Source organism: Anopheles nili, chromosome 3, assembly GCF_943737925.1.
Source record: "Anopheles nili chromosome 3, idAnoNiliSN_F5_01, whole genome shotgun sequence".
Lineage (NCBI taxonomy): Eukaryota > Metazoa > Arthropoda > Insecta > Diptera > Culicidae > Anopheles > Anopheles nili.
In genome coordinates this window covers 44,532,375-44,556,339 of record NC_071292.1, presented here as the reverse complement: position 1 = coordinate 44,556,339, position 23,965 = coordinate 44,532,375, and the positions used below count along the sequence as shown (strand labels likewise).

At 41.3% G+C, this 23,965-nt stretch overlaps 6 protein-coding genes across 6 annotated transcripts; 4 read left to right on the top strand and 2 right to left on the bottom strand.

The window, feature by feature from the left end:
• The first annotated feature begins 7,970 nt into the window (after nt 1–7,970).
• LOC128724406 (peroxisomal leader peptide-processing protease) lies at nt 7,971–9,898 on the top strand. The gene is made up of 6 exons (XM_053818132.1): nt 7,971–7,976; nt 8,036–8,691; nt 8,758–9,019; nt 9,081–9,384; nt 9,446–9,607; nt 9,667–9,898. The coding sequence occupies exons 1-6, from the start codon at nt 7,971–7,973 to the stop codon at nt 9,753–9,755; spliced, it is 1,479 nt and encodes a 492-aa protein (XP_053674107.1). The 3' UTR covers nt 9,756–9,898.
• Nucleotides 9,899–10,597: 699 nt separating this feature from the next.
• Nucleotides 10,598–13,822, top strand: LOC128726147 (E3 ubiquitin-protein ligase LRSAM1-like). The gene is made up of 8 exons (XM_053819937.1): nt 10,598–10,841; nt 11,014–11,256; nt 11,324–11,975; nt 12,041–12,528; nt 12,596–12,676; nt 12,778–13,359; nt 13,429–13,599; nt 13,674–13,822. Exons 1-7 carry the CDS (start codon nt 10,713–10,715, stop codon nt 13,549–13,551), a joined length of 2,298 nt encoding a protein of 765 aa, XP_053675912.1. The 5' UTR covers nt 10,598–10,712; the 3' UTR covers nt 13,552–13,599; nt 13,674–13,822.
• A 1,760-nt stretch (nt 13,823–15,582) lies between these two features.
• On the bottom strand, nt 15,583–17,242 carry LOC128725493 (deoxyribodipyrimidine photo-lyase). Its single transcript, XM_053819245.1, has one exon. The coding sequence runs from the start codon at nt 17,240–17,242 to the stop codon at nt 15,695–15,697; it is 1,548 nt and encodes a 515-aa protein (XP_053675220.1). The 3' UTR covers nt 15,583–15,694.
• Nucleotides 17,243–17,828: 586 nt separating this feature from the next.
• Nucleotides 17,829–18,317, top strand: LOC128726669 (DNA polymerase epsilon subunit 3). Its single transcript, XM_053820490.1, has 2 exons — nt 17,829–18,099; nt 18,177–18,317. Exons 1-2 carry the CDS (start codon nt 17,829–17,831, stop codon nt 18,293–18,295), a joined length of 390 nt encoding a protein of 129 aa, XP_053676465.1. The 3' UTR covers nt 18,296–18,317.
• Nucleotides 18,318–18,351: 34 nt separating this feature from the next.
• LOC128724405 (anaphase-promoting complex subunit 2-like) lies at nt 18,352–22,123 on the bottom strand. The gene is made up of 6 exons (XM_053818131.1): nt 21,109–22,123; nt 20,599–21,041; nt 19,317–19,371; nt 19,190–19,246; nt 18,740–19,121; nt 18,352–18,677 (listed from the first exon to the last, which is right to left on the bottom strand). The coding sequence occupies exons 1-6, from the start codon at nt 22,106–22,108 to the stop codon at nt 18,464–18,466; spliced, it is 2,151 nt and encodes a 716-aa protein (XP_053674106.1). The 5' UTR covers nt 22,109–22,123; the 3' UTR covers nt 18,352–18,463.
• On the top strand, nt 19,948–20,562 carry LOC128727723 (WASH complex subunit 3). The gene is made up of 2 exons (XM_053821660.1): nt 19,948–19,992; nt 20,083–20,562. The coding sequence occupies exons 1-2, from the start codon at nt 19,963–19,965 to the stop codon at nt 20,560–20,562; spliced, it is 510 nt and encodes a 169-aa protein (XP_053677635.1). The 5' UTR covers nt 19,948–19,962.
• Nucleotides 22,124–23,965: the final 1,842 nt, after the last annotated feature.

Below are 23,965 nucleotides of genomic sequence, written 5' to 3'. Positions count from 1 at the left end.
GGTTCGTCAATTCATCATTCAGCCGGCGAGCGTTACCGCAGAACACTGACAATCGGAGCAACAGGTTCTCCCAGGAAGCCAGGGAACGACAATACAATTTCAAATCGCTGTCATCAGCAGGCAACGATCCTTCGTTACGACTTGGCGCCCATTGTTCTAGCGCGGGTGCGTTGTTTTGTTTCTGTTCAATGTTCAATTGGCGCTTGGGTGACAAGAAGTAGCGATAAATTTCCATTACATTGAAACCCAGCTTATTTGGGTTCACGAAAGGGAAAGGTGCCTTTATGCCGTGATGACGTTGACGGATTAGCGTCGTTGGTGGAATGGAACCGATTCGAAAAAAAAACCCATCGGGGAAACCCTTCGCAGGACACCGATTAGAATGTAAGCAGGTTGATCCACTGAAGGGGAATTGCAGCTTTTCAGACTGTTTGGGTTTTTTTTTAAATGTTATGGTGTGAGATAGAATTGTTATGTAAGTATCGTTGCATTTTAATTCAATGTGATTCAAAATGTTTTTACTTAACATGCGTGCTGTATTCCCAGTTCAACAACGGTGTTAGTTTATTTTCAGTTTCACATTGTATTTTTAAAGCATTTTATCCCTTTTTAATCAAAGCATTAAACAACTACATATTTTATTTAAACTAGTGATACAATAAAGGAATCAGATATGTATGATTATAGACATAATTAATGAGCGTTAAATACGAAAATATATATTAAAAAGCTTCTAAAGCGTAATGCCCCCAATAAATCAATTATATTTAAACGTTGAAATCCGTTTAGAAATTCAATAAAAGCGGTTGCATTTCATAAAAAAAATCTATGTTGATCTATTTTCATCTTGTTGATTGGACCATATTTAGACTTAAAATATTTTTAATAGTATAGTAATAGTATTATTAAAAGAATTACACAACAGATAACAACGTCTCCTGATTGTTCATAGGATTTGAAATCAAAAACGTAGTCTTTGTTATAATAGAAAACATATTTTATAACCTGTAATGTTTTGTGTTTTCAAAAACTGCCTTTCATTATTGTATTAAACAATGTTGCTATCATACCAAAATGATAGGGAAGCTTTAAAACACTTCAAATGTAAAAAAAATGCTAAAAATATGGACAGTCAAAAGGAGTTTTGCTTGATTTTGAAATCAGTGTATGAAGCCATTTATTATAAGAACACAAGTACTCCCAGAAAAAAAAACAAGTGCTTATCGAAGGTTATCCTTAAACCTATATGTTCCAGATTTCACAACGCATTCTACTATCATACAAACTGGAATGTATAAGTGCAACACATATAGAACTACCGAAAATGTTCATGTAAAACATGTTAAAAAAAGAGTAAAAATAATAGCTTAATAACATTTGGTTTTGACCATTTACGTTCATTTTAAGAGAGGAAAATCAAACATAGTTGATTTGAGCTTTCATCTCAACGGCCTCACGCGCGTAACTTTAAAAGGCAACAAAAGCTCCCAATAACCAACAGCCCACCACGGGTAGGTTATATGATACGCGAAAAGATCGTATGATCCTGACCGGACGATTGAAACTTCGTGGCCGAGTTAACGCACGCGACACGGCCATGATTAATAACACCGTAATGACGCTAATCAGCCGGTGCACTGTTGCTGTCACCACAAGATCTCTCTTCGCAGCATATCGGAAATTCGTTATCACGTGATCGATCGCGTTTGTAAATGATATTGTTTACCTTGATACTATCCATACGCTGGTCGTGGTAAGGTTGAAATCCAAGCGCAATCGTGCTCGCCGTTCCTTCGCAACCGTTCCGATCGCGGTCACGTCACCGATCGTTCCTGCTAGTTATCGGCGGCTCTAGCCGGTCAGGCTCAGTTGATGGCTCACGTTACACCGATGGCTGGGAGGCGTTACACCGTTTGGCACCGCACCGGTTCTGTTCTGCTCCTGTTCCCGGAATGCACACGGCAAATCGATGAGACAAGCGAGCCCCACGTGCGACTTTGGCACAGCAGTCGTGCAGAGGAGTTTGCTCGCAAACACAGAAGATCGGCACACTGTCACTGTTCGGAGCAGCAGTGAAATACTTGTGGCGGCAAAATTGTTTTCTCATTTATATATAGAGGATAACAGCGCGAGCTTGGTGGCCCCGCTGAAAGCCGTTTCGAAGGCAACGAAGGAAGCAACAACAACGGCAACAACACCGAGCCCAGCATCCCTCAATTGGCCGAAAGTCCTACCGCGTCATCCGCGTCGTGCCTAGATGGCGGGAAGGAGCAGGACGCGCTGAGATAGTGAGCAAGAGAAAACACTATCGATAGAGGTGTTCGTATTGACTGATAGAGATGGTAGAAAAGAGAAAGAGAGCTAGTGTGTAGCGAGTAAGCGACGTAGAGCGTGAGCGAGAAAGCAAACGACCGCAAGATTGTAAAAAGGAGAGAGGGAGAGTGTGAGAGTGAGAGAGAGAGAGCGAGAGCAGAAGAAAAAGAACGAGAAAGTGGAGGAAGATGAGCCAAAAGCTTCGGCGAGAAAAAGAGATGTTAGTTGATTTTGCGCACACGAAGCACCCGGTTTACATGATAAAATATTGCAAGGAAGGAAGGAATCGAAAAGGAAATGAAAGCTCGTCACATTGGCTTGAACGGTGGCTTTCCACATTGTGTGAGGGTCGCAGGACCGACATGAACAATAACGATTTTATCCTTAAGCTCCTTGTGGTACATCACTTAAGCCAGCTTATTTCAAATGAGAGTACTTAGAAGAACTGTTGCTAAAAAATTGAACGAAATGTTACTGAATTACTGAAAGCACCATTGCTATTTTTGGTTTCTCATCACGTTTTCTTGGATGTTTTTTTAACCCGCCATAAACCTGTAATGGGCTCTTTAAATGCGTTGCTTATGCAAACCTATTATAATAGGTTAAACAAATATTCAGACAACGTCAGTGTGAGCTTACAGATTAGTTAGCAGCATTGTAACAAAGTATCATCAAACGATAGATCAACACCAACGTGTCGTTAAAAATTTGCTCATAAAATCTTTTGTCACTAATAATTTTAAGCAACTGCATTAGAGCTTGATTCTATTTTAAACTTCGGCTACCCTTAAGCTACCGAATGAATAGAAGCTTTTTTTGAGGCTACTTTGAAGCTACATTTTACGATTTAATAAACAACGGTTAGAAACTCGAACATAAATGAATTATAGCCTATTTTCGACTTTGAGTTATTTTAAATGAATGGTCATGTTTGCTCATCTCCGACGTGGTCACAAATTACTACAAAATACGTTGCACACTTTATTAATGGAAGCATGGTACCTCATACCGTATCAGATAAGGACGAATGTCTCACGTACGTCTGCCTACATTATAGCCTCGCCAAACCCACCATGCTGGATAATCGGCCAGCCAAAGACGGTACGATAGAAAAACAACTTGCTTGATGTCTTCGCAAATCGTTACTTATTTTCCACCGTACACATTCATCCAGGACAACCACTGTGAAGTGTCCCACTGTTATTCGAACATGCGCTGCAGCTCACTCACTGTGCAATCCAGCAGCCCAGCAGCAGGCAATCGCATCATTATCGACCGAAGCGATACCGCACGCGTAATTTAAGTTTAATTTTATACATTTTCTTGCGTTTCCAGCAAGGTCCTTGTGGTTTTCCGCTAACCAGGACACAGAATTAGAAACGGAACGAGCACACGCTCCGAATCTATTTTATTCAAATGGCTGACATACGAGGAAGCGGCGAATGTCGCATCAGACGCATCAAACAACGTGACGGTAATCGTACGGTATGGACCAACAATGAGCACCCAATTACAGTTTTATAACCTTATCATTTCGCCCCGTCCAGCTAGCGAAGGGTGATCGAAAATAGCTCCTCTTCCATGCGGCCATCCGGCCTTGGTGGCGAACCGTTTTCCTCACCCTTTCGGCACTTCGGGGCACTGGACGCGCCACCTCAAGGATACAATTTTATGGCCAGCCAACCCGCTGACTTACGCCTTTCAATTAAGCATCTGCTCAAGTGTGACCCCGCTGACGTCAGGCTTAGGTCCCGGGCTCAGCGACATAGGAGGGTAGGCCTCTACGCCTAACGGTAGGGCTGAAAAATAATGATTTTCCAAACGAGTTTTAGAGCTTCGCCCAGCTGCACGCAGCTGCGCCTTTCTTTCGATATCGGTGCCGCGAAGTCTGTGAAATGTTTTGGTAGGAATTTTAATCACCATCTCCATCTCGTGGCTAGTTTTCGCGACTGGCGTAACGATTTTTTGGCGGGGATCTCGGTCCTGCCGGGCCGATTTTATGACTCATAAAAAGCAATCACCAGGCCAGCCTGCCTTCCAATTAGGTTCCGAAAAACTGCTCCAGACGCTGCTGTTGTCGCGATCGCCGCCGGGAAACCCACACCGCTCGATCGAACCACGGGTGTTGATCGTTTCCGGCGGGCAGATAGGCTCAACCAACCGTCACAAGATGGATCTCCAGCAGAGGTGGACCAATGTGTCCCAATGTGTGGACTCGAATGCCGGAGAACCGTGAAGGGTATCATTGATAAAACGAACCCACCCCATTCATTAACATTCGATTAGCATAAAGATTTGACGGTTCGCTATTTATGGGCACGGATCAACCGGTGGGAGCAATCGAAACCGGTGCCAGCTTGTCTGCCCAGGCCATGCCCGACCCTTTCGAGCTCTCTCTTTCTCAGCGAACACGTGGCGTCGACGACTTCGCGCGACTCAACCGCACCTGTTCGCAGTCATCTCCCGAAGGGGGACCGTTTCCTTTTTCGTGTGTTGCTGCGATCCCTGCAGTCGCGATCCCGCGATCGCGAAAAAGTTCTCATTGAGGTCAAACCCCCGGTGGGAGGGGGTGCAATTTGGGTGCGATCGATGATCTGGCTTTGCCGGAGGGTTGAAGGCCTGGTTTTAGCCGCAGGCCACTGTCAAAAGTCAGCTTCACTTCAAACGACACGGCGAATGGTCCATTAGTTGGGGTCGTCGAATGGGTTCGTCGTGGCCACAAGTGAAGGCACCTTCGCACCAGAATCCGCCGTGAGCAGGTGAAGAAGAGAAGCGCGAAGAAACGAAGAAGAAGAAGAAGAAGAAGAAGAAGAAGAAGAAGAAAAAAGAGGCAACGCGCCCGAAAGGCAGCAGTGATTGCACCAGGCAAGATGACATGGTGAGTCACTGCCAAATATATTTCTGCGACCACCCTGTCCCGGGCGTCGTAACTTATATGTTAATCGCGCTCGTTTAACGCGAATCGCCGGAACAGCGCAGCGCAGAACAGGTAAAACAACAAATCATTAATCAAAAAACAATTTACCGGCAGCATGGAACCGGTTCGGGCAGTTTGGCGATCGGACGATGAGTTTGCCTTTTGCCAGGATCCCGCGCCAGGCATTTAGATTGACTCATTTGCATCCTTTGGAAGTGGCCCGGCCCCGGGATCGCCAATAGCAGCCGATTTGCAGTCGCAGGGCGTTCGAAACACGCCAGAATCTCGCCCAAAGCGTTCTGGATCGAGCCCTTGCCGGTTGAGCCCTGCGCTTCCCAGCGACATCAGCAAACAGTTTACATAATGAATTATGCTGGAATTGATTGGAGCTGAGCTGCGAAACGTCCACGTCAAATTTATATCATCGCGATGGTTGCGTTCTTTTCATGAGACCGACTAACCTGCCACACCAGCCCAGCTAGAGCTGTTTTTCTAACTTTTATATCTTAGATCGGTTAACAGATAGATCGGTTGCTGTTATTCAGGGATCAGAAGTAAGATGGGTGTGGTTAAACATTTTAACACAACCATTGCATGGGAAGGAAAATGGGGGAAAAATAAATTAACCAAAACGCCTGCTTTGAAAGAGTATCCTGATTAGAAAGAGTTTGAAAGAGTAAAGAGTAGTCATAATAGTTGATAAAGGCTATTATATTAGAAATATTGGTTAGACTCTCATAAAATAGTTACTACACAAAAATTCATATAAAGATTTGCCCAATTTAATTTATCTAAACTAGTAAATAGGGATTGCTGTTTATCGGTTAAATAAGGTAATCTTACTAAATTAAAATGTATTGTTTTTTGTAATACAAAATGGCTTTGAATTTCTTGTTTGCCCCTTAACCTTAAAAAAAAGATTCAAATTTTAATTTAAAAAAAAATCATTAAAGGTATTCATTCAAGTTTGAATCATAATGGAAGCAATATAATTTTAATTATTACGATCAAATTCCAAGTGATGAAACACAACCGGTACCATTAAAACACTACTCGATAATCAATACGGTTGATGCAGCCGACATGATAGTAATTTAGTGTTATCTGATTGATCATCGATTGGCAGCGGGAACGAAACATCCATATGTCAATCGATTTGTAGGTAGCATGCAGATCGTTGAAGTATAGAAAGCTGCAATTCCCAGGACCTCCCAGCAAGAGCCGCCGGCAAAACCACGACAACAAACTCATTGCCGGTCCGTTATGGTTGCGAACTGATGGTGGTCGATCAACTAAGACGATCGCGCGTAAACGGTTGACCTATCCTTCCGAAGATCATGCCACCAATTGCGAGTTCCACCACCAGTAGTCGCTGAGAACACGCTTTGCTTTTCGCGCGATTCATCTGCCCAAGTTTGGCGCATGGTGACTGCCGAACATGCAGCGTTCCTGCTTGCAGTTGAATTCCATCAGGCCGTTTATGTGTACCACACTGTCGCATTGTCGCCGTGTCGGGATAAGCATACGACTAAACAGTACACATGTTTCGCTCTTTCGCTCCACGCACAGGGAATCTGTGGCGGGTTTCCTCTGCCTTGCCCTTAAAACGCGGATGTGCGCCAAGCTGTCTGACGATGCCACGCAGTTTATCGCAAGCCCAGCAGATCGGTGTCGGTGGCGATCACTGCAAGTGTGTCCGTCGCTGCGAGAAGCAATTAATTTGCGCCTGCCGGCAGAACGCGATTGCACCAAATGAAAATAAATCATGCGTGCTAGCGGCGGAAGGGCCTGGGTGTACTTGCAAGCTACGGGAGGCTACTCACAGCTGGCATCCATAGGCGTTTGATAAAATTTAGACAAACGCTTTGATTGTTCAATTGACTGGAATGTATCGTTGCAAATAAGTTGTTCCTCATAATGGTATGGTCCGTTAGGAGTCCATAAATGGCGGCCAAAATGAAGATAGCGCAGATGCAGTGAAAAAATAGTTTTAATTATTGAGACTTCATTTTCCTAACGATGCATATACACCCCGCTGCAGTAGCATTCTAGGGCATTTAAATATTCTAACAATCACAGTGATGCATAGCATTTGTTGATCTCTAGCAAGGATAAATATGTCGTTGGATCATTAGATGACCGCTGGGTTATAAAACAACCCTTAAGCAGTATGTTAATAGAAAGTAGAGTATAATTCGGCGCATAATTATAGCCTATCTGTTAATTATTCCAGTGCTATCAAACCAGACCACGATGGATTTACCTTTTACTCATCAAAACTGGGATGTGAATTCTATAAAATAACACGTGTAAAAAGCGTTAAATTTGTACACATGAATATATCCTCAAGCAGGAATACGATGACTTCTATATTACGAGCACTTAATCTTACTTGTGGAGTGAAGAACAAGTGTAATAATCAGAAATAATTTAAAATTGTTTAATTAAATATAATACTTTATTTTAACAGCCAGTGTAGTGATACGCGTTGGTATCAAGACAAGCCAATTTTATTAATTGAATAGTTTGACGACCCCTGTTCTAGAGATTTTTCATTCGTTAGCAAACTTGAGAGCCCCTGATATACTCCGAACCGTCATCACTGCCAATTATACGAATTGTCAACAAAGAATTTGAAACCATTGCATGGTTCGAAGCACTGTGTGATCTGTGTGTTGGAAACGTTCCTGTTGTTTTGGTAATTTATATGAGTTAACCATTTCTGTATATACTATGTGCAATGAAGGTAGTTAGCGGAGAATAAAAATTACTTTGGGATATATTACCGAATGTATCACATTACAGATTTCCAGTAGCCTTGAGCATGGCACCATTTTCTGCACTACTGGCGAGCATAAAGCATCAGCGATATTCCTTAATGAGAATATTGTTATCACCTCAGGATTAATTTTAGGTGATAACGAAGAATACGCAACAAAGCTTAGCGAAACGGTCAGCAATTGCCCTGTTGTAGATGTCAGCAAATTGCCTGATTTGCAAGAGATTTCCCAATTGGATTTTCGTGTTGTTAGCAAACACAACTGTGTGTTACGTGAGCAAGCCGTTAAAGCGTACTACATAGTGTACTCCCAGCGAGTGAAAGAGTGTTTAGAAAACATTCTCGATGGCTTACAGATTTGTTTCAATGGAGAGACTAGGCCCATTCGGGCATACAATACTCTATACGCTAGTCTCATTATTCTTTCGACAAACTCATCATCTGTTGCTTCTTGGGAACATATCAAGCTAAAACTCAACAATCTTAAACCACCATGTTGTGATTCGCCAAAGCTGCTAGAGAAAGTGGTAACAGTGTCCACGCCGTTTGGAAACGAATCATTTTTGAACACAATCAATGTGGGCCATATAACAAACATATTTGGAGAGCAAGATTGTGTGCTACTGCTCAACAATCATTTAAGCTTTGGATGCCAAGGAGGAGCTGTTTACAATCATGATATGTAATGAATGATAAACTGCGGAACGAAACTCTTCAGCGATCACGATAAATGATTCTCTTTTTTTAGGCAAATGCAAGGTATTCTTATCGGATCAACGTTCACGTATCGCAATGAAAATGTAAATCTAGCGTTGGCAATCAACATAGACGAGATTTTGACAATAACCCTCAATAGGAAAAACCTTTGCCAAGGGGTATCAATACCATTGCCTTTGCAACCTTTTCGATCTGTTTGTATGATCGACTCCGAAGGATGCTGGGGTACCGGATGTGCATTTGAAATGAACAGAAAACATTACATCATATCCTGTGCCCATGTTTTGGCCACGGTAATGTATATTCTCTCTTCGTCAGCATCAAACAAATTAATCTCTTAATTGGAATTTACAGGACAATATAACATGTGTTTTCAATGATCGTATAATAACGAACCCAAGACTGATTTACAAAAATCCAATTTTTGATAGTGCATATGATATTGCATTAATGGAAGTTAGTTTCGAGATGGCACAAACAGCCAATTGGTTTTGTCGACTAGCTAACTACATTCCAAGCATTGGGCAACGGCTGTATGCTGTTGGGTTTCCCGTGTTTAAATCGTTGGCTGTATCAAGCTTCAAGCCAACCATTATCCCTGGACGGGCTACAAAGTATAGCAAAGGGATCCTTTTCACTGACTGCTCTGTCCAGTCTGGTAAAAGCAATGCCATTGAAAATCATTTTGGGTTTTTGAATAACAACAATTTTTGTTGCAGGCCAAAGTGGTGGACCGATATTCGACAAGGACGGGTTATTGGTAGCCATAGCTGTTTCAAACTTTAAAAGCTCGCTGGACAACCAGATTTATCCCTTCCATAATATGTGCGTTCCTGTGGGAGACATTTATAGCATGATATTGCAATATTCGGATACAAATGGTAAGAATTTTATCGTGAATTGTTCCTATTTTTTAACGAAAATGAGAAAATCCTTTCAGACAAAACCTCACTCAAAGGATTGCAAGCTGACTGGAGTGTGAAATCCAAATGGAAACTAAAACCTCCTACTATATTAAACAAACTTTAACTCTCCGAGGAATGTTCTTTTTGTTGACGATTATTTAACTGTTAGCCAAAGGGGTAACACGTTTTCTTAATTTTTAATCTGGGATGAAATTGTTCAAACAATTGGGTGAATTGTGGTGAACATAAATGGGTGTATTATATTGGTTATGAAATAAAGGGGATCACATTTTATATTATTGCATAATTGATCGTACTTATCTTGGACAATATTCCAAATCATCTACCAAACTTGAGAGCCACTGACCTAAACGACCCGTCAACTAACGTCACTTTATTTACGCGAAAAGTCATTGAACAGATTCAAAACATTTGGTTCTCGTGACCACTTTTCGTTTTGCGTGAAAAAATCGACCGATTGCTGTGAAAGATGAAATAGGTACTGCGTGAAAGAGGAAAGGAGAAAGAACGACAAAAATGAAAAATAAAGCAAGGAAGTAACGAGATCGAAACCATCCGCATATCCTGCTCCTGTATACTCACAAGTACGACCAGAGGCATCTAGTTTATTCGCGCGAAAAACCGCTTTTGTGAAAAAGTTCGTGAGAAAAGCGCGTATCCGTGTGGAGCATGTATTCCGTCGGTTTCACTAGCTCAAACAATCATAAAACATCGAAACACAAGTCAGTCGTACATAATTAGATGGCACGGTAGTTTGTGCTCTAGCTAGCGGTAGTGTTGTAAAAAAACGTAGTGGTCAGTAGTGGAATCCCGTGGCAACATCGAGCAATCAACGTTGCGGCAGTATCATAGCCGCAGTAATTTACAAGCGGTGTATATGCTCATCGCAGGGAATTGAAGCCAATTCATCTGAAGTGTTACACCTCTTTGTGCATGCATACGCATAATAGAAGAGCTTTTGACGATCAGCATCACGTATTGCGGTGTAACCCATCGGTATATTATAGTGTAAAGTTATCCTCCTGAAACGAAATAACAGCCAAATAGCATAATTGTTTATATGGGTTGTCGCATTTCGTCTTCAAACAATGAAAGCCTGTTCACACCGACAGAAGATAGTGCAATGCCTACTACAAGCCACCAACCGAATGTGGATTACAAAGCGCGTCTAGAACGGAAGCAGTGCCTGGTAAAAATAGAAAAAAAAAATGTTGTTATTGCTACATGTTACATCAAATTTACATCTCGCTTATTTTTCTCACTGCACCCACATAAAATATCTGTGCCAGAAAGTCCGATTACAATTAGAGCGAATGACCCATATATCATAATGATGTTTTTTTTTCTTTTCCTTTGCACAGGCGAAAGAAACTCCAGAACTAATTTACGAACTGGAAGATTGCAATCTCAAAGATGTGCCCGCCGGAGTGTTCGTTATGTGCAAGGTTCTGCGGAAGGAAGCCCTTACGTTGGCCAGGAATAAATTATCCACTTTGGTTGGCGGTGGTTCGTTGGAAGACTTAGCTTTACTGCAATCTTTAAATCTGTCGTACAATCGATTTAAAAAGCTGCCGGAAGACATATACAAACTTGAAAACCTCAGGGTAAGTTGCATTTTTTCGCAACCGATTTCGAATCACTATCCACTTAGCATGTTGTATCTTCGCGAAGGAATTATTTTTAATGAACAACGCCTTGGAGAAACTACCGGCAACGATAGGACGACTGAAAAAGCTGGAGTTGCTCAATCTTTCAGCTAATAATCTAGCGACCGTGGAACAGATAGCGTTCATGACCAATCTTAGAGTGCTGGACATTAGCGAAAATGTGCGTCTTTCTCAGCTGCCCAACCAGCTGGCAACGTGTGATAATCTCGTAGATATTATACTCGATCCGGAGCGCATACAAACCCCACCGCCAGATGTAGTGGCCGGTGGAACATACGCCATTATTAGGTATCTTTCTACTGGCGAAATGGAATTGAATCCATCCGGGACAGCAAGCGTAGATGGTGCCGTTGCAAATCGGGATCGTCAAAAGGCGATGACGTCTGCTTTCCTCAGTAGCGAACGCACAGAACAGTGTCAACAGGAATTGGCTCGGGATCGATACGAAAAGGAGCGAAAGCTGCTCGAGCAAGAACGGCTAGCGTTTGAAAAGGGCTTGTTGACCGAGAACAAACTGCACGAGCAACAACAACAAAAGAAACAGGTACTGCTGCAGCAGCTGCTCGAACAGCAGAACCACAATGACACACAGGTGCACAAGCTTCAGCAAGAGAAGCAATCGGAAAGGGAGCGGCTTATAGACAACATTATTAAAGGTATGTAATGCGACGATTTTCATTGACAGCGATTTGATAATCTGTTGATCTGTTTCTACCCATAGACGAACAAAAATCAAACGAACTGGTTAATAATCTACTTTCCCTGAAAAATGGACCGGATCCTGCTTTCCTAGAGCAAGAACGAGAAGAACAAAAGCGCCTTCTCGAACATTTGCACATCCAGCAGAACGATTTGCGTAAACAAGAGATCCTCGGGGCTATGACCAATCTGCTCGAGAACGAAATCAATGTTATTCAAAATTTCCACAACCAACGTGATCAGTCTTCGCGCAGTATCTTGGAACGCGAGTACGAGACAAACAATTTGCTGAACAATGTCTTTCTTAATTATGACAAAAATCGACAAGACGTTATCGATCAGATAACGTTCAATGAAGACATTCAAAAGAGCGCAGTAGCCGCCCTGATATCTCGGAACGATTCGCGCACCTGGGGCTTGGTGGAACAAGTGCGAATTGTGGAATCCCAATTGGCTGCTCTTACAGTGTACGAGATCGAACGAAAAAAAGTTAATCAAGACGATCAAATAGTAAGTTTATGAGTGTAATGCTTTGCAGTGAATTGCAAATTATCTGAATTTTGTTCTTACTTTTTAGATTAACTTGACCGATCAACGTATCAATCTAACCTATGTACTCACGGATTTGCTCAAGCAGCAAGACCAACGAAAACAACAGGTAGGTAGCCTTTGGCGCAAAATAATAATATCTACGGGACTGTTTTTACGCCTCACATGGTCTCTATTTATTCTTTATATATTTTTTTCCCCTCTCTCTAGCTGTTGGACACGCTTAAGATAATCGAGAAACAAAAAGAAAACGAACAAACTGATTTCTGGCTGCTTCAGTACCAACGACTCCTCGATCGACAGCCTGCGGAAGTTTCCAATGATACGGCTTCAATAGATCCTGTGCTAGGCTATCAGTTTTTGATGAACGGAGTGGTGCACTGTTTGCCATTTTTATCTAAAATATGGCAAAATAAAGAAAAGGAATTGTGCAACGTTACCGATGAAGATTTACTTGTGGCCGGCGTTCAAAACCCTACAGATCGAGAAGGAATTCTGCATTCCATTGCGAACTATTATGACTATTTGAACTGCAAGATCGACTATCCAGAAACAGAATCGGTTGCCATTACACCAGTAGCAACTGCTCCGTTGGATCATAGTCATCAATACGATACGAACAGTAGCTTAGCGGTGGAGATTGGACAGGAAGCTGGACCACCACCACCGGCCAGTGCGCCGCAAGGATCATCTGGAGCGGCTAGAATACTTGCCGAATCTAATGAATCGTCTAGCAGCGTTAGTGGGACAGTTGCACAGTTTGCAGAGTGTGTGGTCTGCATGGAACAAATGGTAAGTGAGGATAGATTTCTGTCCCAAGACAATTGTTAAGTTCTAACTTCATCTTGCATGAATTCATAGGTACAAGTGATATTTTTGCCATGTGGTCATATGTGCTGCTGCTCCGGATGCCATGCAGATATTCAGGATTGTCCAATGTGCCGGGCATATATTGAGAGGAAAATCAAAGTCATTCAGCCTTAAACCGAGCACTTGCACGTGGATTCGGTGCCATTTAAAATAACAAATTGTGTAAGTGTGCGGACAGACAATCGCTTCAAAGCGATTTTTGTTGGAAATTTATAATCCTTCTTTTTGTGTTTCAGGATCGTTCCACATCCACGGCAATAACGAAATGGTGGATGAGAAACATGCAAATTAAATATCAACGTGAGGTGCATCTACAAAGATACCAGGAAGAAGCGACAAGTTACACAAAACACACCTTAGTCAAATTAATATCAATTTTACCTTTATCCCCTAGTTACAATAAGACGTTTATCTTTTCGTGTTGTTTTTTATATCTTGAATTTTACGAAATTTGATTCGTATCACCCTAAACTGTAACTTTAAATCTATTCACGGTTTTCTAAACACCCTCTGAAGAAGGACTATTTGTCGAGCATTTAACCGTTTTTAAGCATTACTAAGAGCAGCAAATGTTCGACGCGAAACGTATTACGATAGGAATCGGTCATACTAATACTAATCATCCCAAAATTTCTTAACGCTTTCAGCTTTCGGCAAAATTGAAAATGCGGATATTGCGAATCATTTTAAATATAGACATATTTCATTATTATGTAGTTCGTAAGAGTAAGAAAAACACCAAACACGTTTGCTATTTATCGTCTTTGCGATCGTTCAAAACGAATACAAAATAGGTTAGGAATGTTTTATGTTTCGAAGATAATCATATTATCGTTTCAAATACCCTACTGCTTCCCTATTTTACCTTCTGTGTAGAGTTACTAGTACATATTAACTTTGACTAAAAGACACCATCAATTAGGGGAAATTTAATATTTGCTATTACACGCCTTCATTAGGCGCCCTCGGGAAAAATTGTTTCCACTTATTTTCATATAAACCTTGCATCATTGTCACATCCAATGTAGGGCAATCGATTTGTTAAATTAATAATTAAATCGCAACGTAATACGACCTTCTCGTTTCTTCTTCGAGAGTGCCTTCGATGCAAAACAAAAAAAAACAATTAGGATCTAATCATTGAACAGGATACATCGAGGATGTTCGATAGTAATTATAGCGCAATTTAAGCATAACGAAGTATTTCCTTATCACGACAACAAATCATTTATTCTCAAGTCACACAACTCAATAAAAGGTACGCATTTTTACAAACAATAGCAATATTCAGCGACAAACGGCGAGATGCAAACTGACAAAATCAGTTGGAGTACGAAAGAACCAAAGAGTGTGTGTAGAATTGCCCTACAATCACTACAATACCCTGGAAGCTATGGGGGTTCTATATTGATACTGTTGCATTTTTTGTTAACTAGCTAAGTATGTAATATGTTATAGTAATGGTTCATTATGAGATCGTTTTAATAAAGTTTTATCTCACGGAGTCGGTTTGCGTCGTCTATGTTTTTCAAGTAAGTGACAGACTCGTTCTCGTTGACAGTGTGCCAGACGCTTAGTCCTTACAGATAATTCTAGGACGTTTCACGTTCGAATCACGCGCACGGTAGAGCCGTTCGCTTTGCGTATTGCGTAAAAGGTGAACATGCGCCGTGGATGGTAGTGAAAGATTTGTTTGATCAGAATGAACGAGTGAACGCAACATGATAAGTGAGGAATGAGTTAATGAACATATGAGTGAATTTGTGACTAAATGAATAATGGCTGCGTACTTTGTTTCTGTAGACGCTTAAGCATTCCCGCTATAGTGACACGGAGTGGCCATTTCTTTTCAACCGACGGTATTGCCGATGATTCACATTTGTTGGACGATATTTTTTAATTTCCAAAAAATGGGTATCTCTAGCACAACGCCTATGCTGTTCATTGGTTCTCCAACACCCTTCAATGCTCCATTTGTTTTACGGTTTTCGGGGTTTCAAATGTGGAAATGCGATGATACAATTCGGACTTATCCTCAAATTAAGTAATTCAAACAAAAAATGCGATCGTATTATCGTTCTCAGAAAAGCTAATCAACTCATACACCATCCTAGTTATAAATTAATCGTTCCACATAATTTTATTTGCCTTGTGTATTATTTCGTGTCATTCAAAATAACAAAACAAAATGCGTAGCAGAAATACTGAAAAACTGAGTTTTATAAGTCTGTCAATAGATTTACGCTCATGCGTGTTACTATTGCTTGCGATGATGTACTTTGCCTCCATATCGAGCAACAAACGCATTAACATTGAATTTTCTTTTGCAGCCTTCGTAGTTCATGTATCGAATCTTTCCAAATATATCGCGCTCTTTCCAGCCCTGATCATGGATACCCGCGATCGACCACATACAGCCAACGTACCCGTTTGGATCGCGTCCATCGAGACTGTACCGGTCGTTCAGATAGATGGCTGATTCGAGCGCCTCTTCAGGCGTTTTGGTCCATTCGAGGATTTTCTTCGCCCAGTACATTCGCAGGAAGCCGTGCATTTTGCCTTCCTTTACCATCTGTAGCTGAGCCGAGTTCCACAAGTCGTCGTGTGTTTTGGCCGTTTCAAGCTCGTCCCGCGTGTAGCAATATACTCGTTTATCCTTGCGGTGGTCGTTCAACGTCTTCTGAGCCCACTCGTAGGCTCCTTTAAGGTTATCATAGTTTTTGTTATGGAAACAAAAGTTGTCCGACAGTTCGCGCCGCACGATGGCTTCCTCACAAAACGAAGCAACACTCTCGCTGAATCGTTTCCCATTCTTCTTTACGGTCAAAACAGCCCGCTGAACCGAAATCTGGCCAAAGTGGAACCATGGCGAGAGATTGGAGAGTGCATTCTCGGTGGGATCGTTCCGTTTTTCGTTGAACTTCCGCAAGCGCTTATCGACAAAACTTTCCAGCGTTTTTACGGCGCCGACGTAGCCCGGCGTGGCCCATTCAACGGAGTCGACCGATCGATCGACTTCTAGCGTTTCGAGTACTTTCTTCCAATCGACTGGATTGCCTTTGAATGACGCAGTATGCTTATGTTTGATTACCGGCGGGAACGATGTCAAAAATGTGGCAAGATTGTTGTTCACTTTATTGCGGATCGTACGAGCGGCGTACTCTAATTTGTCAGAAGTAACCCAAACCGGAACAATGTTGTGCGCATCTACCTGGCACAGAGGTACTTCCTGTGGAAGCGATTTCTGCACATCGTCCACCCACTTTGTCGGCACTCGTAATGGGCTGAAGTCACACACCACTCCGCCGATGTTATGTTTCTTCACGAACTGTGGTACATTTTGGGCCGCATTGCCTTGCAGCAAGTGAAACTGGATGTTCAATTTTTCGCACTCAGCCGCCACTTCTTCCAGGCCCTTAAGCATGAATTTGAAATGCCTAATTGTAGCGTCAAGAAACTTGGGCACCAAATTGAAGCACACATGTAGCGGAAGTTCATTTTTAAGTGCCAGCTTTTGGGCGAACAAAAAGGCCCAATTATCCTGAACCCGCACATCTCGTGACATCCAGTAAAGAACACCACTTTTATTCTCGGCAATCAACTTGGCATCCGAAAGGATACGCACTCGTTTCTTTTTGAAATCGAAATCTAATATGGACTTCGCGGTACTCAAGCGATCGGCTTTGAATTGCGCTACGTAATCTACCGGCTTTCCGTCGGTTGTTTCGGATTCGATGGCATCATTTGGTTTGTGTTTTTTTGCTGACGGTTCCTGCGAGGAAGAGCTAGAGGACGATTTCTTCATGCCGATACTAGTAGCTAAAAACCTAAGAAAACAAATTTAACAAAGTTAAGCGATTGTGGTTTTTTACGGAATATCTTCTAGAGACCTATACGTAGTGTAATCCAAAGGTAACTCGATAGAAGCTAATGCAATTCGGAAGCAGAACATATGAAACGCTGCACCTGAATGTGGTAAAAACGTTCACTTAACACGCGCGCTTCGAAAGCATATGTATATAAACAAACCATAGCTGAAGTTGTCAGTTTTGCAACATGTGACGAAATTGTTGCATTTCATTTGAATGATAGCTTTACATCAACTGAATATAAATCGCCAGTGAATTCTTGAAGAATTTAGTTTTCAAAAATCTAATATAAAGTAAAATAATAAAAATAGTCTAAATACTAATAAGCAGTATGCTTTAATTTAATTTCAAACATGCTCAAAACCGGTTCGCTGGCATCTGCGGTGAACCGGGTGTAAATGTACCGATTGATAAAATGTCAAAAGGAAAACCGCGCCGAATGTGCATGTAAACATTACCCGAAACAAGCGTACGATTTTCCTATCTGTGGCAGTGAATCAATAATACACGAAAAATACCGAAATGGTCGAACGAATTGAAGATCTGAACTTGCCCAACACGTCAGTTACCAGGTTGATCAAGGAAGCTATCCCGGCGGAAGTAAAAATATCCAGCGAATGTCGCATTGCTTTGGCTCGCGCGACCTCAGTGTTCGTTTTATATCTTACATCCGCTGCCACTACAGCTGCTCAACAAAAAAATCACAAATCCCTTACCGCAGACCATGTACTTAAAGGACTGGAAGAAATTGAATTCGAAAGCTTCATACAACCTCTAAAAGACGAATTAGAAAGTATGTAACAAAGTGTTTTTTCAAAATTGCATGGAATAACGGTTGAAAATACAAGTAACCCACCCAAAATTTTACAGATTTCAGGAAGATGATAAAATCAAAAAAAGATAAGAAAGCAGCGAAACCGGACGTAGATTCCATTGTAGAAGGAGCAGTGATAGATTTGGAGAATATGGAAAGTGCGCAAGACTCCTAAGAATCAGATGTTTTGTTGTGCTAAGTATTAAGAATAAAGCTTTTTTAAGTACTCTAACCATCGAAACCATTTCCATCCGTATTCTTTAGAAAGATTTATTATAGACCAAATAAATGATTTAGAATATAACAGTCTGAACCCAGTGCAAGCAATGAGAAAACTATCATTTCAAACTTTTCGCACAGTTTGGGAAGAAGTTTCCCATTCTTTTTGAAACAGCAAATAAATCTTCATTGCAGCTCTGGCGTCTTCCACGGAGTCGTGTGAACCGTCTTGAATGTCTTCTCCAAGAAATGCATAGGCTATGCTTTTTAAGCTGGGTGTTCCGAATGAGCGCGCTTTTTTTGCAATCGGACGGTAACGGGCTGTGTCTCGAATATTGCTAAAATTCGAAGCAAACGGTAAATAAACGAATCCAAGCTTTAAGCATAAATTTAGTCTTACTATTTAGGATGTCGTAAATTGAGCACCATAAGATCATTCCTCAACGCGTGTCCAACTAAAATTCGTCCCGAAATGAGTTTTCTCACCACTTCGCGTATGGCTTTAAAATCAACGCCACCGGCTATATGTTCTGGTAGAATACCGCTGATTTCAGTTCGATAGTCCTTCACGATTTGTTGTGGTTTAACGTAGCAATCAACAAGGACATTTCCATGCTCATTCACGATAGATACACGAGCTAACATATGGTCTCTGCCAATCGGTCCGACACCTACCATTTCGCAATCTAATGCCAACCATGGAGTGAGTTGGTCCGGTGGAACGGACGGCAATTCTGCTGCGCATTCATGAGCACGTGTGGCATCGTTCGTTGGTATTTTTTCTGTGCAAAGAAACATAGCGCAATGAAATGAAACCCAAATTTTCCAGATAAGTCGCAAGTCGTCATACTTTCGTTGAGCGATAATTTATCGAAATTCAGTTCCACATCTTTAGTTGCTGCCGAAGCTAGAATCGGTAGATGTTGATAACAATATAAACAAACCGGTCGAGTGTGCACGGTATCTTTTTACGTTACCTTTTCCCTTCTTTTTCGACATGATTAAACACAGGAAAACAAAGTTGAGCACAAATCATCTGCGAAAGAAGCTGAGAGTACTCAGTAGGAAAATATTACAAGTAAATATTTTCCTTAACAGAATGGAATAATTCTTAGCTGATCGCTGCGTCTTCGAGTTAGTTTTTGTTTTTTCTAGTGTTGTTTTTGTTGATGACAAGCCTACGTTTTCATCACTAGTTTTAGTGCTTGCTTCAACAATGTTCATTGTTAAGGCCAGTTTGCAATCGTTCTAGGGGATGGATTGGGAAACTTCGAACACGTTAACAATGGACAGACAAAACCTAAGCAAAGCCAATCAGTTGTACATTATAAATATGTACATAGAATAAGTATCAGAACACGTTTCTGAAGGTAAGTAAATTAAATCCTTTTTTGTTTTAAATAAACTTCCCAGGTTTTCAAGTTGAATTTCGTTTGTATACCTCATACAGCGTAGGGTGTAGCCTTCAGTTCATTTTGAAATACTGCAATTTCCACCGCAAACGTCAAATATTTGTGTATATTTTGAAAAAGATAATGATTTGGTGTGAGTCAAAACGGGCAATTAAAGAATTTTTCTCAAATTTTTATTAATCTCGCCATTCAAATAATCTGGTTTCAAGACATGGATTCAATTGCTGTACAAAAACATGAAGTAAATATGGTGTTTCGGAAAACCCACGCAGCGGCACCAGAGAGCCGGAAAAGATTCATATTTTCTCATTTAATGTATCACCATTTCCAGTTACCACCAACCAATCAAAAACGTATGGTTGCATTTATAAACCATTTCATCGTGAGCACTGTGACGTTTCTGAATAAATTTGCTTCTGATTGCGAGACCAGATTTATAAACTATGAGCATAAGATACAAAATTTGGAAGCCTCACTTATGATCGTTGAAGCGAAATTGGCATCGATTGATGTACTCAGGCAAACCAGTGTTCCTAATAGCGCTCCAGTGAAAACAGACCAGAATCAAAGTGAAGATAACGAGACTATTGCGCAAGTAAAGAATGAAGTTCCCAATGCTGAAGTGGAACATAAAGACACAGAAGGCAACGAACGCATTTCCGGGACACATCCCGATACACCAACCGTGGAAAAAGATCCTAAATATGATTTGTACTTCAAAATGCTTCACATGGGTGTACCACTGGGAGCAGTGAAAAACAAGATTTCATCAGAAGGGCTAGATCCCAACTATATTGATCAGTTCCTGTAATAAATAACATAACGACTATTTAACTCGTAGCTATGCTTTCGGGAGCTGATATACACCTCCAGCGTACACAAGCTTGTGCTCGCGAACCTTCCGCTGCAGAATGTGTTTTAGCTCATCTTGCGTGAAATCAACTTGAGAAGCGAACATTTTCAACATCTGATGAATACGGTCCAACGGCAATGAATCTAGATTGGTTAGCATCGCTTCAATGTACGACCAGAACACCTGTAGTTCCTCTTCCCGCTGATCGCTTGCGGATTCCATTGCACTCTCTGCTTCCTCTTCCTCGCATCCCTCGTTCGATTGAACCTGTATTTGATTGGAAAGTTTATCGTTTCCAGAGCTTTTGTCTATCAAAACAAACAAGTTTTCTCTCGTTTCGCGTATAAAACCCTGCGATTGCCAAAACACCAAACGCTTTCGCAATACTATAGGAGGCATGTTCATCTTCTGGCCTAGACAATCCAGTTCCCATTGCGCTGGAACGATCGAAAGCTCATAAGTAACAGGATGATAGCTACATTGTCGTAGGATCATTATACTTACGTTGCTCGCTAAAGTGAATCGCAATGGCAGCTTGGGCAGGTGTCACCTGCATCTCTTGCACTTTGCCATTATGTTCTACGTCGATCGTAACCTTCCCGTTGAGCGGTGTCCATTGCAGCGTTCGATTGACTTTGTACGACTCGTACGCTTTCGTGTACTTTTCAAACATGTCTTTTATGCACACTGGCAGCTCCATCGTTTCCTTTTTAAACGTAGGCCAAAATTGTGAAGAAACGATTAAGGCAGAAACTTGAAACGGCAATTCCTCGTTGAATCCAGAATCTGGCGAATGAATGTGAGCGTTGATTCGTTTCGAATCCGATATATCCTTTAGCATCACATCGCAACTGTGCAGCAGACTCTCTCCGAATCGGGATTTAAGTAACTCCAAATGCTTTACTTCTTTTTCGGGGTTGAATTCCACCTGGGAAAGTAACCTCTCCGCCAGTAAATTGCGGTATTCGTTGACGAAAATTTCCTTACTACCGTAGATATCCACTACCATTGATATAATGTCGGCTTGTTTGTTTAACGTGAGGTATTTTAGTGCTGCCGGGGCTATATTCACGGGGTCCGGTTGCCAGTTCTTCCAATCGTCACTATCAATTTTATCACTTTCGGTCGCCTTCGGCTTGACGTTCTCATTCTTGGCGAGCTCCTCCGCGAGATCCGATGTACCGTCCCCGGTAAAACTGGTAACAACACATCGAACCGTATCGGTTCGACCCCGCAGATAATCTTTGATTGGCTTGGTTATGGAACGCAAGAGCACCGCACTGGTATCGAAATATGCCAACGTTTTCAGTGCTGCCACGTAGCCGGTTAGAATATCGGGCGTATCTACGCCCGGATGGAGTAGACGATCTTGCAACATGTCGCGGATGGTGGTTACGAAACAACGCTTCAAATTGATCTTACTCAAGCAGAACTTTAAATCGTCAACCGCCGCTTGTGACATGGGGAAGTTTATGATGATTTGAAAAAACTGATCGATGATCATGTTGGCGTACTTGCTGTACATGTGAAAAGTTAGTTGGTTTTTAATACGGACGATATTATGTTCGACATGTTTATGTTCGGGTTTGATTTGCAGCGACCCATTGTTGTAAATTCGTGTCAACCACTGCATTACCACCGTGTTTAACCAAAGCATGAGACTTTCCACGTGGGATGAGGCAAAATTTTCTTTTGTCTCATTGACTTTAACGTCGATGCGTTCCCGTATCAGCTGGTTGAGGGTATGTCCAGCAATCTCTTCCAGCACTCCCATCATATGCAGATATCTGTTTGTACTGGTGAACGCATCAGCAATAGCTTGGCACTGGCATTCGTCACTGCTCGCGTTGCAGGCCATACACATATTCGCTTCTGCCACTTCCATATACTCCTCATTTCCCGAATGACTATAAACGAACACTCGAAAGGCAATAGAATAGAACTCATACACGAAATTGTTAAAGTTTTCCGGCAGCTGTGCGAGTAGGGCAGTGTGAAAATAGTTGCAAAAATGGGATATTTCGTTGGGCTGTCTTCTTTTGCCCGGTGGTATTTCATTCGTTGGACAAATGTGTTCTAGACGCTTCAACTGTCGCCTAAAGAAAGCATAATCATCGTACATCTCTTTGACCGCATTTTGAAACTTAACGTGCCCACTACGGTTGCTAACATGGCTCGACGAAGGTAAATCTTTGTGCAAGGGCGAAGATAAAAGAGACCAGAACTTTGACACTACAACTTTACGGACAATTTTTTCAGTGGTTTCAAAAAAATACTCGTAGATGACAGGTATTAGTTTTTTTTCAGTGAGAAATTGTTTCAACTGTTTCAATTCATCCTTGGTAACTGGTTCAGCTTTGCTCTGTAATTGAATCATTGTATGAAAACTGCACACTATACAACGTAATCATATATACCAACCTTGTTATTAAACATGGGAAAAACTTTCAAGAGCAATGCGTTGCTCGTTGCCATTTTAATCAATAAGAAGGTTCAACTTGAGCAGTATTTCGACACATTAAAACCCGGTCACTACCGAAATTTGCAATATGCGCCAAGAACAGCGTCTTCAGGTATCAACTTAACCTAGAAATGGTCCGAATGCACCGCCAGAACAAAAAAATTGATTATGATTACTTCGGCCTTAATCTCAATGGGCTTATTTCGTTACAGTTCTGGGTACCACGAAAATGAGAACAGCAAAATGAGTTTTAAGATAATAGTATCAACCTAAAGTGTGTTCAAAACTACGATTGAAATAACTTTTCTCAAACTTGATAGTAAACAAACATACCTGTTCATTGCCCTACAAATGTTACACATGATCAGACCGCAGCTACACATGAAATTTTTCTTTAGTATTATTTGACAACCATTTGTTTTCATCCGATTTCATCCTTGTTAATATTATTTACTTAAGATTTTTCTACCAAATTGATAAAGAAAACCATACATATCTTTTCGTATAAATAAATAATCAGCTATTTGGCTGAATATTAACTCTCATGCTTCTTTTATTGTTTAATTTTAACTTCCACCACCTTCTCTTCATAGGTTTTCACAGAAAATAATACACGTACAGCCTTCTCACGAATTAGATAAAATTCAAAACGCAGCATGAGATGACTCAAAAGAAAACCATTAGAATAAGAATTGACAAAAAAACCGAGAATAACAACGTGAGAAAGATAGTAGATTAATAGTACAAATGAATTTTAAGAGAAAAGAGGTGTGATGAATGCTTTGGAAAGGATAATTTGCATAAGCAAAGCATAGTCGTTAATCAGGAGGTTTGGAGCTAGAGTAAATGAATGAAAAAGATGGCGGTAAAGGGGAAATGAAGAATGTGATAAAGAATAAT

Coding starts and splice junctions, on each gene's coding strand:
- LOC128724406 (XM_053818132.1), top strand. Junction 9,020..9,080: donor GTGCCCATGTTTTGGCCACG/GTAATGTATATT, acceptor TGGAATTTACAG/GACAATATAACATGTGTTTT. Junction 9,608..9,666: donor GCAATATTCGGATACAAATG/GTAAGAATTTTA, acceptor AAATCCTTTCAG/ACAAAACCTCACTCAAAGGA.
- LOC128726147 (XM_053819937.1), top strand. CDS start 10,713: ATGGGTTGTCGCATTTCGTCTTCAAACAATGAAAGCCTGTTCACACCG. Junction 10,842..11,013: donor TAGAACGGAAGCAGTGCCTG/GTAAAAATAGAA, acceptor TCCTTTGCACAG/GCGAAAGAAACTCCAGAACT. Junction 12,529..12,595: donor TTAATCAAGACGATCAAATA/GTAAGTTTATGA, acceptor CTTACTTTTTAG/ATTAACTTGACCGATCAACG.
- LOC128725493 (XM_053819245.1), bottom strand. CDS start 17,242: ATGAAGAAATCGTCCTCTAGCTCTTCCTCGCAGGAACCGTCAGCAAAA.
- LOC128726669 (XM_053820490.1), top strand. CDS start 17,829: ATGGTCGAACGAATTGAAGATCTGAACTTGCCCAACACGTCAGTTACC. Junction 18,100..18,176: donor TCTAAAAGACGAATTAGAAA/GTATGTAACAAA, acceptor AAAATTTTACAG/ATTTCAGGAAGATGATAAAA.
- LOC128727723 (XM_053821660.1), top strand. CDS start 19,963: ATGGATTCAATTGCTGTACAAAAACATGAA. Junction 19,993..20,082: donor TTGCTGTACAAAAACATGAA/GTAAATATGGTG, acceptor CACCATTTCCAG/TTACCACCAACCAATCAAAA.
- LOC128724405 (XM_053818131.1), bottom strand. CDS start 22,108: ATGATCATCGATCAGTTTTTTCAAATCATCATAAACTTCCCCATGTCA. Junction 19,372..20,598: donor GTGTATATCAGCTCCCGAAA/GCATAGCTACGA, acceptor TTTCGCAGATGA/TTTGTGCTCAACTTTGTTTT. Junction 18,678..18,739: donor AATTTACGACATCCTAAATA/GTAAGACTAAAT, acceptor TTCGAATTTTAG/CAATATTCGAGACACAGCCC.